The sequence below is a fragment of the Pieris napi genome, chromosome 6 (genome assembly GCF_905475465.1).
Source record: "Pieris napi chromosome 6, ilPieNapi1.2, whole genome shotgun sequence".
Classification (NCBI taxonomy): domain Eukaryota; kingdom Metazoa; phylum Arthropoda; class Insecta; order Lepidoptera; family Pieridae; genus Pieris; species Pieris napi.
This window is the reverse complement of record NC_062239.1, coordinates 12,227,104-12,243,789: the sequence shown is the minus strand read 5'-3', so window position 1 is coordinate 12,243,789 and position 16,686 is coordinate 12,227,104. Positions and strand designations below refer to the sequence as shown.

Here is a 16,686-nt window from a genome sequence, read left to right as displayed (position 1 = left end):
GTAATATATTTTTTGTAGTAGGCAGCTCATAGTTATATTAATTAACATATAAGCACTCACCTTTAAAGGTGGAGTCGGGATGTAAAGTGGCGGATCATTTTGAGAGCCACTGTATACTTCCTGGCCTTCTGTGCCCCTAGTACATCCTTCAGCATCAGCGACGCTGTATCTGCATACAATGCTGTCGGCCGGCTTCGCATCATATCCGGGAGGCTTCCCAACATGAAACCCCTTCGCTTTAACCCAAAACCGGAACTTGGAACTGTCAGAACTGTTGCACTCCTCTCCGCGGAGAGTTCTAAGAATCCTGGCGTATTTTTTTAAAGTGATTGTTTTTGTTTTGGCCAAGTCACCATAAGTTTGAATGACCCACGGCTGGTAAGTCGAAAACAAATCAAGTTTCGGGTCGCCCGTCTGGATCTTGGGTCTTTTATTGTTGTTTTGCTCGTTTTTCTTGTCGTTTTTCGAGCTACTGGGTGTCGATTTGCGTTTAGATGGCTTTTTGGGTGTTTTTTCTGGTATAGCTTCTTGGGTTAATTTTTTACGCAGTCCACGGTCCTTTATCATGGCCGCAGCCATTTTGATAATGTCACTACACTGCTTCACAGTATAAACATTGCACTTGACTGCACAGCAAAACGATGGTTTTTACTTTTTGTTTACAAGAATTTAATTAGACTCGAATCCCTGCGGCTTTCTTAGAATTGTTTCGGTAAAGTTGGGGACGTGCAAAGTTTAGGACAACTTTGTGAACGCGAACTTTTGACTGGAAAGTTCTTATCAATCTACCGGGGACGGTTGGAAACTTCGCGATGATGGAGTTCGTTTAAGCGTTGACAGACAACCTGTAAATACTGTTACGTTACAATTCACACTTTATCCTACACTTTTTAATTTCTCATCATAACTGTCCCGCAGTAAAAAAGTTTTTGGATCTTAAAGATTAAAAAAAAATTAAAGTATCAAGAATAAATAATCGACGATCGTCAAATTCGAAATTCGAACGAGCGAGCGATCCACCCCCTCCAACACGACCGCTGGCGTAGCGCGCACGCGGTAAACTGAATACTGGGTATTTTATCCTCTATGTATTGTAGCTGGCGTCTGATGTCTCTGCCTCTTTGGGATGGGCCCGCGGCACGTGCGGAGCGGTGTTAATTGCCCGCAAAACAATCGGCCGGTTCTCGCGCCCGGTAATATTATGTGAGCGATAACGATGCTTATAAATTAGTCAAGAACTTAGTATGGACAGGAATTATCAAGCAATGTCCACTGTTGCGAACCATATATTATATCGTAGTGTTTTTTCTATGTAGTTAATATTAATAAATATTTGTTTGCACATTGCATTACATGTTACAATGTATTTTTGTATTGTTTCACATTTATATATATTTAATAATTTTACGAATCACTAAGTACAATATTACATAGAAAAATAAATTCTATGGCTGCATGAAAAATAAATGAAATAATTTAAAAATCCTTTAAAATATGTAGTTGCATTGTTGTAATAAAAATATGCCGATACCAATATGGTATATGATTTTTAATCAGTAATTATTATACATGATTTAAATTATATATTATTTATTATAAATTCTATATGAGTACTATTTTAAAATAAATTAAAATCCTTAAAAAAATACGACGAACCTAATTTTGTAGTGTTTTCTTATTGGTATTAAATGTATAATTTCAACTAAATTAGAGAATCAAGTTTTAAGGAAAAAGAAACACCGATGTGGATCTCTTTCTTCTTTCTTTGTTCTGAAACCAGCCGAAACTTATAACTGACTGTTATTAAAATTAGGTTAGGAATTATCGTGATATGGACCCTTAGAAATAAAATACATAATCTTTTGATTAATTAATCTTTCCAACATCACCTTGGTGAAACTCGAAGTTATAAAGTAGGAGGCACAATCAGAAAATATTAAAACAAATAAATTGCACTTTATTACTTTCAGAATAAGATTCAAAATAAATATCAGGGAACATATTACATTTTAAAAGTTTATATTTATTATGTGCGCGCGCGCTCAGGCTACGTGTGCGCGGGCAACGCGCTTGCGCGATTTATGCGCATTCTACCAGGCGATCATGAGTGTATAAGCGATCTACATAAACTGCGACATGCGCGGGCGCTTTGACAATGTTCGTCGTATCATCAGCCGATTTTCATCGAAAATTTACTTTACGTTTTTAAAGTTTAAATATTTGTTTTAAATCAGAGTTATAAATAAGAATATGAATTCATAATAATGTTAGTTTATTTAGTAGATCTGGAATGTAGCAGAAAAATAAAGTTGTTTTCGAGATTTACACTACCTAAGTTTTGCGTTTTGTAAACTGGAACACACAATTTTGTTTGTATGTTTCTATTTATTTGCCTGCGAGCAGAGATATGCAGCTTCCTGATGTCTAGCTAGCTTGTTAATCGAAATTAATCACTAATCAAAAATAACATATTATCAGGAATTATTTATTATTTTATACCGTTCATATCTTAGGTAAAAATATTTTTTTTAGAAAATTGCTTGCCTTTTAAGAAGCGCCCCAGCCCAGCCCCGCATTGGCCTAAATGCACATACGACAAAATGACTTCCACGTACTAGGAGATAATAATTCAGAGAGACGTAACCAGCGATAAATCGAGGATGCTGGGGATAAACTAGAAAAACATCTCTTCGAGTTGTTCATAGTTGAGATGAATAATGTACTAGGATGGTATATGTGAAGCAGATGTGTTTATTTCATCTTAGAAAGTTGCAGTAGAAACGTTGCGGTTTTCAAATTGCGAGTACCGTAACTTATATTCTAGTCGTGTATTTAATATTAATACTAAAATTCCCGAAATCGGCGGCAATTTTTTTATAATTATTCTGTATTCTTTACGATATTGCTAATAAACGATAGAAGAAGGTCAGAATAACGTTATAAATAAATAAAATAAATCAGTGGCTACAACGTATTTAGGTCTGGGCCTCAAATTTCTGTATCTATTTTGGTTCTAAGGCAAGATACGAAATTTTTCCTTCACGGTTTGAGCGAATGTTAAATGCGCACATAGAAAGTCCATTAGTGCACAGTCGGGTATTGAACCTACGACCTCTTTATAATATGCTTTATTATAAGGAATAACGTTATGGTAGAATGTTAAAATATGGCCCTGCCAAGAATTGCTGTGAACAAAGTTTATAGTAGCCACCCTGGTGTGAACATTACGTTACGTACAAAAATACATAGCATATTTTATATATATGTGTATATAGCGATATGATACAATCAAACCGAGCTCACTAATGCGTCCCGTCGACGCTTCGTTCAAGCTCCGACCACACTTTCCAGCTTCTAGGGTTGTGCTTTAGTGTCGATATTTTAATAAAATTATCGACAGAATTTCAATGGAAATAGATTCTGTAGACTCAAAATGATTCAACTGTCGATAATAACTTTAGAAAATTTAATAAAACCTCCATAGGAATGACTTTCTTATGCATATTATGCATCAAAATGAATATAGATCAGAATCTAACGCAAAAATCTCCCTTACAATGGGTAACGGAGCGGACAAGTTAAAGCATCTTTGAGAATTTTTAGTAGATACATATCAGTGTGGTGTTTCCACTTAGAAAATATAGACATTGGTGCAGGACGTCAGTGAAAATGCACGCTAAACCACGGTTAACACGACTAAGAAAGTTATGTTTTTATGTGCAATAGTCACACATTCTCTTACAAACGCACAAAATCAAAGTCAAAATCATTTATTCATGTAGGTAACACATCGTACACTTATGAACGACATACATATTATCATACATATTAAATGCTTCTAATTTTACATTTACGGCCAGTACTCTAATCAAGGGCGTAGAACGGAAGAGAAGAACTGGCAATAAACTCTCCGGCACTCTTTTTAATCGCGAAGTTTTTTTTTTTTACACAATGTTTGTAAGGAACTGCAACCACACACATATACACATAATGGGTGGGTTGAAAAGTTCATAGGCTAATCTTCGAGTTTGGTACAACTATTATATTGGTCATAAAAAATGTCGATACCATTTTCATAGTACGATTTGTCTTTAGCCTCATTGGCATCAGTTTCGGCGTTTACCTCTTCATCATCGCAAAATATCTGTCCAGCGAGCATTCTTCGAGGTCTGAGAACAGGTTACGTACAGCCACACCGATATTTGTAAGTATTATACTTTATGGTCTAAGATCCCGCTATACAACGACCTTCACCGAGATGCTTATTTAATGAAACTTATTTTATATATAATTTAATATGTCAATAAATATAATCCATATGGGTTGCCTAGCAAATTTCAGTCCAGAGTATGTTTAATTAATTTAAAAAAAAAATATTTTTTTAAACATTTCACCGGTATGATTATTTGATAAATTCAATACCAATCGAAAGTATGAAGCCCATAGAATATGCAAACGTTAGGTTGTTTTTAATCAATTAATTATTTATGTGTATATTTTTTATGTGACACTAAAGTATATATACGTAGTATAAAAGAAGGTTATAGTGATACATATATAATTCTACCCTGATTAAGAATATTGATTGAAAAAAGTTCAAAAAGTTTACTAGGTACATGCAAATTATAAAAAAAAATTTTTTTTTTAAATATTAATTAAACATACTCTGGACTGAAATTTGCTAGGCAACCCATATGGATTAAATTTATTGACATATTAAATTAAATATAAAATAAGTTTCATTAAATAAGCATCTCGGTGAAGGTCGTTGTATAGCGGGATCTTATACTATTACTGTGGTAGGCCGTTCGTCGTAATTCTTTGTTAATTATTATGCATTTGGTTTTGTAATTTTTATCGAAGCTGTTGGTTAAATGTGCCTATTTATTATTGTCGATAACGTGCCCATCACTATCGCCAGCGACACCTAGTGGCCCGGCCCCCGCCGGCCGGCTTATCCGCAAAGCTTGCTGCAGATATATTTCATTTCGCCACTAGGCAACTTTTTGTGCGCAGTACTCAGCTTTCTCACATACTCTCTTGTTTCTGATATTCTGGTACTTACTTACATTTTTACATGTAAAAATTACTATTATTATTCCCAAACATTTTAAATAATTTTTAAAATGAGACATCATTACCGAATTTCACGTTGTTTCATTGTTTGTTATATACATACTGATACAAATATATATATACATGGTTACTGTAAGTTGTCTAAATAAAATAAATACAATAAAGTACGTACGCACTCAAAATCATCCCTTATTAACTATAAATTATTAATGCCTTTTTTATAGAACAGGGGCAAACGGACAGGAGGCTCATCTGATGTTAAGTGATACCGCCCATGGACACTCACAATGCCACAGGGCTCTGCGATTCTGGCCTTGTAAGAATTGGTACGTTCTTTTCTTCAAGGACCGCTAATTAATCTTAGACATCTGAATAACTTCGAATGAAACAGCGTAATATATCTAGAATAATTTGATTTTTAATGTTAATCACATTAACAGATTATTTTCATCTTAAACTACAAGGATATATGTTAGGAAAATTTTACTACGGTTTTTCACAGAGGGTTAAAAATAAAAATGCATAGTCAGAAGTCTACCGCAGTTGCATACAAACTTATTGAATGCACATATCGCAAATTGGCGAACACTTTGTGATACCGACTCGCTTGAGTACGCTTGATAGAGGTATTGTTGATTCCTTAATATTTACTAGATTCGTACTCAAAGTCCTGCCTGTGTTTTTAAGTTGTTACATATATATTCAAAGACGCTTAAGAAATCTTAGGTACGTAATATATAAATATATCTTAATATAAATAAATTACGTGTCACGTTGTTTGTCCGCTATGGACTCCTAAACTACTTAACCGATTTCACTTAAATTTGCACACCGTGTGCAGTTTGATCTAACTTAAAAGATAGGATAGCTTACATCTTAATTTATATCCGCAAAATTATTTTATTGCAAATTATTTGTTTATTATTTGTCATTCACAATTCTAACAGATGGCGCTGTGTTGAATGTACCAACGTTTCACATAATACAATTTAATGGCATAACCACCAAAAAAGCATAGTGGTCCCCATGACTGGTGTTCTCCTACCGTTTCCCTGGAATAGTTTACTACCATATAATATAACAAAAACCTTAGCCACAGCAACGCTTGGCCGAGTATGCTAGTAGCATAATATTATACAAAACTAGTAATCATTTAGTAACTGCAAACAACTAAAAAACTTGTAACAGGTTTCGATTTCGGGGCATATTTCCGACCCAATTCAACTAAGGGTCCTTCGAAGAGCGTACAAATTCTTAGCCGGCAACGTATTGAGAGAGTCCATGGGCGTTATCACTTGATATCAGGTGAGCCTAATCCTCCTTCCCTTGTTCTAAAAAAAATTTGTTCATTTAAAAAAATGCTTAGAAATCGCAGTTAAAGACGTTTTTTGGGTTGAAAATCCTTGTTTATGATCAGAATTAGCCACAGATGATGTCCAGACTGTCAAACTGTGGTTAGATTAACATCTTTTTTTAACAAAGCAAAGTTACAAGAGCATCGTTACCAGGCGCGTAGCGGTGCGGGGCGCTGCGAAGTAAATTAGGCGAGACTCGGTCGCTTGCCGCCCGTCGCACTCAGCGATATTGCTATCGGCCCGCCTGCCCAGGGTTGCCAATAAATATTTAATTTTATCATTATTTTCTATCCTCTTACTATCATTTATAGATGGCTGGTTATTGTCTAGTGTCTACGTCTCATTCTTAATTTGTTCTGTTGCGTAATATTTCTATTTAAGTAATAATAATATAATAAATCACTTACAGACTTTAAGAGATTTAAACACGTTTCTATTTCAATCTTCTTTTAGGTATCTGTGTGCCCTGTTTTGGCATCCACCAAATCCCGCCATTCCTCTCTGTATTGTACCTCTCTCTGCTATATAACCTGCGGTTTATTTAGTTTGGTCAATCCACTTTCTACGTTGTCTCACTCTTTTTCGTTTTAATGCCTTGGGCACCAGTTTAGTACTTTTCTGTTTCTCTTGCCATGTGCCCCACCTATTACCTCTTTAGTTTATTTATTTTTGTTGTAACATTTGCTACCTTTAATAGTTGTTTTTCTTAAAGCTGCTTCCATTCCAATTTTTAAGTAATAATATAATCAAAGCCAAAGGCTGGTAATGGGCGCTGTGTTCGACGAAAACTTTCAAAGTTGGACGCTAGTAAAATGTTAACGGGGTATCGAAGAAACTAATTATACTATATTAATACTATGTCACATATATGCGGGTTGTTGAAACATGTGTACTTTTAATACCCGAGTTTTATAATAAGCATAGACTTAAACACTATTTTATAGTTTGGAACCTAGTAACTATCTATTTTTTCATTAAGTTTAACATAATTTTAATTTCGTAATTTCTAAAGCTATGATTATTACCGTGTAAATTAAACATAACAAAAATGTGTCAGCCCTAAGAATCGCGCCGGTTGCCGCCTGCCAGCCCGGGAACAAAGCAGCCGAGCGAGCGCCACTCACCGCTTGCGAGCTGCCGACTATAACGTAACGGATCAGTTGTGATACTTTTAATTTATACAAAAAAAAAATATATTTTTAAATAACTAAAGTAACTGTCATCGTACATTTACTACCAGCACTGCTTGCTAAATTGTTGCAATGCATATAATTATTCATATATAATTTTTCAAAGTTTTTAGTTTAACAAGCCAATACTATCGTAATTAAGGAGCGATAATATTACGTAAGCAGATTTAATACAATTATTTATCCCCCCTTCCCCCTTAACAACAAAAGTAAGCAAATCTGACATTAACGGAAAACAATTACGCGCGGTAATTCCCCTCAGTTCCAAGCGGGTATACGTATTCATTATTTGTAAGAATCGCCTAAAATACATTTCGTTTTCATTTCAAATTTGTAGAAAAGGAAATAATTACTACTGACGTAAACACCGTCTAAATCCCCCTCCCCTATAGTACTTACGTAATACATACTTAAACGGCCCCTAAGTACAAGACTAGGATCACCATGAAGAGCGACTAAAGCCTAAATAATATTAAAAAAATTAGTGACTATATATTATAGACTAACGCTGCGCAGAAATAAATTGAAATTATGCTTTTTTAATATGATTTGTATTTTATCTTCTTCTAAATAATTATAGAGATGTACTGACTGTTAAATAATAGACAGAAATATATAAAATAACACAAGTATCAATAAACTCAATTGCAGTATCCACACAATGATTCACCGAGGCGCGGCGGGTCGACATCGACATGGCGTGGCGTCCCGTGCACTCTGTAACCTCACCTACCGCATATAAACACCTACTTATACCTCCTGTCGCCCCGGTACTTGTACATGCTGCATAGAAAGTGTTTCAGGCGTTGCCACACCGAATAAAAGACATACAACGCTTGTGGCTACGTACTTTGATCACAACACTTAGATGGGTAATAAATTAATAAGTGGAAGGAGAAAAAAATGTTTGGATCTTTGAGATGGTAAAATTATTAAAATAATCATTTATTAGTCATGTAGTTTTTTTATAAATAACTAAGTATCATTTTAATGATAAAATTGCGGGCTTACTAAACTAACCAATTTATAACCAATGTAGTTTTCTTAGTAATGATACAAATTATTATTTAATGGAATCAATGAAATCAAAAGATTTAAATAATAAAACTATTTTTATTTTACTTTAGATTTGAACTACAATTTATTTACTTACTATTCCGCAAGATAAAGCCATCTCGCGGGCGATAGATTAGCGAGTTTATTCTAGTAGCTCTGTTTTGTTATGACTGCCATCTCGTAAAGAATAAAATCTAAACGAATACTTTCAGCAGTTACTAGATGGAGCCTAGGTTTAATTCTAACGTTTTTTATATAGTGTAGGAAGCGATGATGCTACGATCGGCCAGAAAGCTGGAGATCCATCTATACATTTTCTCGGGGAGCCTATAGGATGGAAGCTTCGAGAGAAACGCTTTATGCCACCTGATCGAAGGCTTTCGCTATATGCAATCTAACTCCTAGCGCCTTGGACTCAATTGCCTCTGCTCATTTGTGTGGGATTTAGCAGCTGAGCGACCTTGACTAAAGCCGTATTGATAATCGCTTATGATCTGGTGGCCCTCTAGATACTCTAGGAGCTGACCATTGATTGCTTTCCATTATTTTTGAGAACAAGGAAGTTATGGCTTTTGGACGATAGTTCGACGGGACAGAGCGGTCTCCGTTCCTAGGGAATTATTTATTTAATACCATTAAAGCGATCATCCAGCAGTTTGGGATAAGGTTTAAAAAAATTAATTAAAAATGTAATATTTATTACAAATATTTAATAAAATTTTACACTTTTTAAAAGTGTAGCAACTTTCCTCCTTACCATAATTAAATGACAGGAAATAAATAACACAAATCATGTTAATTCTTTTACTATTTGTGTTGAACACAGACAAGTACTTACTAATGCTATCAAACAATAAAAACTAAAATACCTTAGTTATAACTAAATAATTACTTTCTAGGTACATTTGTTATAAAAATGAGATAACGGTATGAGAAAACTGTACATTTGCATTTTTTACTTTAAACTAGGTTTTTGGCAGTATTTATGTCCTATTTAATTCATTATCACAAAAAAATTAAACACATTCTAAAATTTTCTTTCAAACGGACTTATTATATTGTTAAAGAAGTTTCATAAAAATCAATTTTATTAATTGAAATTTTAATAGACTTCTCAATATATAATTACAACAATTTGAATTAGCAAAATACTTCAAATACAAGACAAAATTATTATATGTTGAGAATTAATGTAAGACAATAAAAAAAAACAATTCAGTAGGGTGTTTCCATGCATCTACTTGTCATTTGTGTTCACATATTGTTATCTAATTGGAGAACTTCAAGTTTCTTGTTTATATAATTTACTATATTATTTGATATACTACCATGAAGTAATATAGTATATTCAGGTGCATCTGGTGTTGAACACTATTAATATACATCATAATTTAAGCAAGACAGACATTTACCAATATAAAAAATAGTTTGAGCAATAAAATTTGAATATGGCAAGGAAACTTATAGAATAAGTATTTAAGTTAAAATATCAATTACATAACAAAATATGTAAACACAATTAAAACACTTGATTGCCCTTTTTTCCATAACATTTTATTACAAATCAATTTGTAAATCTTAGGTACTCTCAATATTTAATAAAATTCCAACAACTAACAATATTTTGAATTGTTATCTAGACTAATAACTAAAAGTTAATGCATATCCTGATATGTTATATGAGAATGTACATCTTTTAGCAATACCTCTAATATTCATTCCATACTGCATTTTCAATAGAGTGCTTTCGTAACTTATGCTTTTTCAAATACTTTGAGTCTATAAAGGCTTCATTACACAATGAACATACATAGGGCCTTTCACCGGTATGTGTTCGCAAATGTACTACCAAGTTCCCTTTAAGGGCAAAGAACTTCATACAAACAGAACAGCCAAATTTCTTTTCTCGTGTGTGTGTTAATTGATGGGTCCTTAGATGAGTTTTAGTTTTGAACCTCAACGTACATAACTGGCAAGGGAATGGTCTCTCATTTGTGTGTACCCGTTCATGCATTATGAGCATTGCTTGACTTGCACAACGTTTTCCACACATTGAGCACTCAAAACGTTTCATTTGCTTATCTTCTTTTTTGATATCTATTTCATCAACTATGTGTGTGCTTTCAATGTGTTGGTCTAAAGCTGATTCAAGAGAAAACATTTTTTTGCATAATGAACAAGCATAGCCTAGTACTTTACCCAGGTTTGTAGTTACTGTCTGACGAACGGTTTTTATCAACTCATCCCTTACATTTTTTACTTTAGATTTTGGACATTCATTCGCCTCTTTATGATGGGCCAACGCTGCCCGATCTTCAAATATAGTGTCACATAGGTAACATGTGGTAGAATTTATGTGGGTTAGCCGATGTGTCTGCATAGTTATCTTTTGGTTAAATCTTTTAAAGCAAATATCACATTCGAATTCCTTTATTCCACTGTGTATCATCATATGACGTTTTAAATTATTTTGATTAGCAAATGTTTTATTACATACAGTGCATTGAGGTTTTGAATTATGTGTGTACTTAATGTGTTGCGTTAAAGCATTGCGTCTTATGAGTTGACTGCAGAATGGACATGCTACTAAGGGTCCACTAGATCTATGAAGTAATGTATGTCCTGTCAATATTTCAGCTGATTCAAAACCTTTGCCACACAAGTTACATAGATGTTCACCAGCTGGATTATGTTTGTACTGATGTTTTTGAAATTGCTGTATATCATCAAATTGTTCACCACAGTCACAGAGGAAGGTGCCATCTTCCTGTTGAAGGACTGTTGTTATTTGTCCCTCATCTGCATATTCAATTACAAATTCAGACCCGTCTACCTTTAGTATTTGAAATTGTGAAGTATCATCGCCTTCACACAGTATTATTTCTTCTTGTGATACTTCTTCATCATTATTATATGATTCCTCTTGATTTTCTGCATTATAGTTGACATCCTCATTTTCTAATAAGATTGTTTTTTCAACTCCATATGGAGTAACAATTTTGATCAAGTTCTTTGGATTAAATTCTTTTATACCATCCGCAATAGTGACTTTGGGGGATTTACTATAGGTATTGTCTGCTACAATATTACAATTTTCAATATTATTGTTCAATACAACTTCAGTCTCGTGCCCTTCTTCATTTTCTAATATAGTAGCTGGAACACTAGTTGGTACTTTATTATTAGAAAGAAGAAAAGAATTAATAGTATTCTCTAAATCAATTTGATCTCCAAAATCTTGAATCGTTTCTTGGTGTACTATATTGTCCTCTAATTCTTTATCATTATTGTCAGTGTCCGTAACTTCCATTTTTATTGTTTGTGGCTTGTATGTTGTTTTGTTAGAATCATCCTTATCATCAATTACTAAAACATAATAGCAGTCATCATCATCCATAGGTTCTGATTTAATGAATGATTGCAATTTCTTCATACATTCCTCTGTAACATCTTCACTAACCTCTTTTTCATTTGGTGGCACATATTCAACCTTTACCTGAGGGTGATTAGAAATAAGTTGTGCTCTAAGTTCCTTGTCCATCTTTTGACATTGGGTGCGAAAATCATGGGCTGTGTTTAGTACAGCCATGCAATCATTGCAAAGCCTTTGTGGTAATTTGTCATAAGGACTCACCTGAAAATTTATACAGTATAATTATATCTTTTGTAGACTTTGTCAATTATCTTTAATTTCAAAGCACATACTATGTATGACTTTTATAAAGTCAAATTTGCTTATATTCTGCTGTGATAATCATTTCATTGTTACTTAACTGATATTCCTTTGATAAAATTATAAAATAACATTCAAACATACCTAAATTGTTATATTTTGTAAGCCTTAGAAATATGAAATTTTAGCGCCGTTTGAAATGTCAAATGAGCACTTATTTATACCTAACCTTAAATTTAATAAATTGACAAACTTTTTGACACAGGAAGTTATCAACCAAAAATATCAAAGAATCAACACAGGTTAATGACATGAATATTTACTTTAAAAGCGTAATTAATGATATAAAACGCATAAAATATAGGATTTATACAGTTAAGTTTGTTAATTACCTCTATAGCAGTGGCCTCAAGAAACTTCGCTTTAATATTTTCATTGCTGTCTAGAATTGACACTGCTGCGTCTGGTGTAAGACAACATCGGCACACATTCAACCAGGCTTCCATTTCAAAAGACATCGAATATTACACTTTCATCGGGTAATTCTGTAAAATATTTGTTAATTTCTTGAAGATCCATTGTTTTGACAGTCATAATATCAATAGAATCAGAGACCAAACTATGCAAGAAATCCAAAGAGTAAAAAATTATCTACGGACCTTTGCCATAAAGATGATCTATTCCAATTTATAGACAAGAGAGCAAGATGGCGGCAGAAGCGACGCGTTCGCACCCACCATGAGCCGTACAAAATGAAACCGGAAGTTGTAATACTATTCAATGTCAGTTGTCAAAATTGTCTATTTCTACAGATAACGCATAAATTTTCAAGATGTGTGATGTGTACCACGGAAGTAGTAATGAAAATTTAATTATGTATGTTTACTGTCGCTTCACAAAGATTGTGAATAATTAATTTTTATACAACATTATCTTTGGTCTATTTGTAAATTTTGACAATTGAACTGAACTTGTACTGTGACTGAGTTTCTGGGTGCACTGACATTTACAGGTTATTCTAGTTGACTGTTTTAATGATTTTGTAGCTGGTATGGTATAATTTGCATGCACATTATTCAAAGCGTTTAGTTCTTATTCTAATTTCTCAGCTTCTCACGGATAATAGAAGCAAGAAAATTATAAATAACAAAAATATCGTAAGAAAAAATATTCCATGGGTGCCAACTTTTTAATATTTATATAACGAGATATTATGCATAGTATAAACGTTATTAAACTAAATTTTAGGTTTTTCTAAAATCTAAAAATGTCTTTATAAGTCTTTTATTCAATATTTAAGTAATCTAATACAAAATATATAAATATAATTTATCTCTACATGTCTAATATATTACCGTTTTCAAATATCATAATATATAAATGCAAAATAAGTGTTTATTATATAAAAAAAACAATGGCCTGATTCTAGTCAGAACCCTTCTTAGTCTGATTCATTATTTTTATGATTAGTAGATGGTCAGCTATTTGTTTCTACCGTATTGACTTTTCGTTAAAATGTTATTTTAATACGTTGTCAAGATTCATAATTTGAAGGCTTCGTCCGGAAATTGAAAGTTCCTGATAAAGGGTTAGTGATAATCTATATATATAAAAGAAAGTCGTGTTTGTTACAACACTTATAACTCGAGAACGCCTGGACCGATTGCCATGGTTTTTGATTTGTTGGATTTGTTTCCGTCCCGAATAGCAGAATAAGCAATAAAATATCGGATAAGTTATCGAATAACAATAAATAAATTAATTAATTTTACGAATGCAAAAACCATATGGTGCCATCTGTTGACAAAACTACGCATCATTTTACGTCGAATTGGAGGAGATGCATAACCATGCTTTGATCCTGATCAAAAGATGTTGGATATCAGAAAGTGCTTAACATGCAGTATCGCCATATTGACGCTAGAGAGAAGATGCCTAATGTGTAAAACTGCCATTCTTCTTTCGCAATGGCAAGCAATAAAACATTTCTGTATTTGCAAAAAAGTTGTATTAATGTAATACTTAACATTAATGAAATCCTAAAATAAGTTAAACTAAAGTAACAACGATATTATAAGGTTGTAGGGCGGAACGAAGTTAGCCAGGTCAGCTAGTTTATTAATCAAGAGATTAGATTTAAAATGTGTTTAATATTCTCTGGTTTTCGTCATTATTCTAGTAAAATAATGTCTTAAATCATTATTAGCATTATAATGCTACCTATTATAACCTACACGACGAAACCAATTTGATATCACTGTCTTTCATTATCACTAGTTCGAATTAGCCACATTCTTTGGCCATTGAACATTCCCACATGGGATTGCGTAGTGCAAAAGCCAGCTAAACAGGTTCACTTTCCATAGACCATAATTATGAGGTCTGTACGTCGAGGTCAAACCGTGATCCATGTGATATCAAATTATTTCAGTATAATAAGTATTATTTTTATTTTCTTATGTAGCCAAGTTCACATTTCAATTATTATTGTCATGCTCGCTTAAATGTCATTGCTTGTGGCGCCCGTCCATGCGTCTCTTCCTAAAATATGGCGAGGGTGCTGAACGTGTCGTGTCGTGAAAGAGTGCTACTTCTGGTGACTGGTCGAACTTGAATTCGTGTATGCGGTGATGTTAGTTATTTAGACGAGAATGCAAGCGCGTGCTCCTATTTCACCATGCCTACTGCTGATAGGGGACAAATCTTTGTTTTTTTTTTCTTAAGATGTCATGTGAAACATGGTGTAATGGTTGCAGCTCAATGCAGCGTAATGGTTGCAGATCAATGCAGCGCAATGTTTACAAACATTGGTTAAAACAAAAAACTTAGCGATTAAAAAGAGTGGCAGAGAGTTTATTGCCAGTTCTTCTCGTCCGTTCTACGCCCTTGATTTGAGAACTGACAGTATCTCAATGAAAATTAGAAGAATTTTAATATGTATCTTTTACCAAATAAATTTTGACCAGTTTTTATCGACTAGATTGTAACATTATCTGTTACAGACAGGAACATAAATTTTTTTTATGTTTTAGTTTTTTTTTCCTTGAAAATGTATAGAGTTTACTAAATATACAGGCACGTGGTGCCTACTGATTATGTATGTAGAAGATTTGTGGAAGATCATTTAAATATTGAGTGAATGACGATAAATCACTCCCGAATGTCCGACGGCGGACAGACGTTTTTATAAGAGGCTTACGTTACTATGATTTCTCGAATTCTACTTAAAAATAGTTGAAAATTAGTTAACTTTTAAGCTGGCCATGGACGGACCGCATGTTGCCGTCAAGACCCATGTAATATGTTACGGTGTTGTACACGTATACAGCACCGATTTATTAAAGTTATACTTCTTTTGGCGCGTTAGGGAAAAATGATGAGAGTAAATTTTTAAAATGCGCACGCACACCGTCACAAAAAACCGACACCCTGAAGTAAGCTATAGTCAACGTTTTAGTTTTTTCTATTGTTAGTGTTCTTTTTTCTTCAAACGTAAAATAAGGCGAAAGATAAAAATTTTGAAAAGATTTTTATCTTGTCACGCCAAAGAAGTATAACTGTTTTACGTTTACGTTTTTAATAATAAATTTAGTTTTTCGTTTTATTTGTAGTCGCCTAGCGGCTACCAATAGTAGTGGCAATGAAGAGTAAGTTTCTAGCGCCTGATTGAATAATCCCCAAAGAGCATCCATCATCTGAATATCGGCTATCGACGATCGTTTAATATACTTTCAATTTAACAAGGTTCTTCGCTCACTTTAGTGGCTTTTTTCTTCTTCATACTGAGTTCATTAACAGTTGCGTAAGCCTTAGTAATAAAGATTATATAACTGCAAGTAAGTTTAGATTTTATTGGAAGCTAAAAAAATTCATTCACTGCTCTAAACATCCTTACAGTTTGAATTTGTTATTAACAATTAATTCTTAAGAAAAACAGAACAATAAAACTCTATGTAAGGAGCATGAGAATAGACTCACAGCGTTGAACGTTCCGTCACAGACTAACACAAGCACGGAGCGTTAACAAGCAGCGCCTTTTTTATAATCAATTATCCTATTCCTGATAGTATTACAAATAAATTACCAGTGTCATAATTTATATAGGTTATCAGTTTTTTATTACTTTATCTATTAGTTAAGATTGTAAATAATTGTAATAAATCAATGTAAGTCAATCATTGGCGGCAAATTTCGAATATGATTAATTTCACAGAACATAGTAGGCAATATAAATAGCGCACCTCCTTGCAAAATAATAGTAGAAACTCCATGGCTGAAAGTTCGTGATGGATGTTTGACCAGTATAGCTATAGAATTAGTATTAAGGAGTATTTCT

General features: G+C 33.4%; 2 protein-coding genes across 6 annotated transcripts in view; both read right to left on the bottom strand.

Moving 5' to 3' along the window:
• Positions 1 to 1,047, bottom strand: part of LOC125050054 (nucleolar protein 4) — a 106,495-nt gene extending 105,448 nt beyond the window's left edge. For all 4 annotated transcript variants that reach the window (XM_047649618.1, XM_047649619.1, XM_047649620.1 and 1 more), the window contains exon 1: positions 61 to 1,047. In XM_047649618.1, coding sequence (XP_047505574.1) covers positions 61 to 579 — 519 coding nt within the window. In that variant the 5' untranslated portion in view covers positions 580 to 1,047. The remainder of the gene's footprint in view (positions 1 to 60) is intronic.
• Positions 1,048 to 9,467: 8,420 nt separating this feature from the next.
• On the bottom strand, positions 9,468 to 13,103 carry LOC125050408 (zinc finger protein 836-like). Of its 2 annotated transcripts, XM_047650253.1 has the most exons (3): positions 13,010 to 13,103; positions 12,743 to 12,895; positions 9,468 to 12,311 (listed from the first exon to the last, which is right to left on the bottom strand). In XM_047650253.1, exons 2-3 carry the CDS (start codon positions 12,866 to 12,868, stop codon positions 10,386 to 10,388), a joined length of 2,052 nt encoding a protein of 683 aa, XP_047506209.1. In that variant the 5' UTR covers positions 12,869 to 12,895; positions 13,010 to 13,103; the 3' UTR covers positions 9,468 to 10,385. The 2 variants fall into 2 exon arrangements, with proteins under 2 accessions (XP_047506209.1, XP_047506208.1); XM_047650252.1 differs by lacking the exon at positions 13,010 to 13,103 and having other exon boundaries at positions 12,743 to 12,985.
• Positions 13,104 to 16,686: the final 3,583 nt, after the last annotated feature.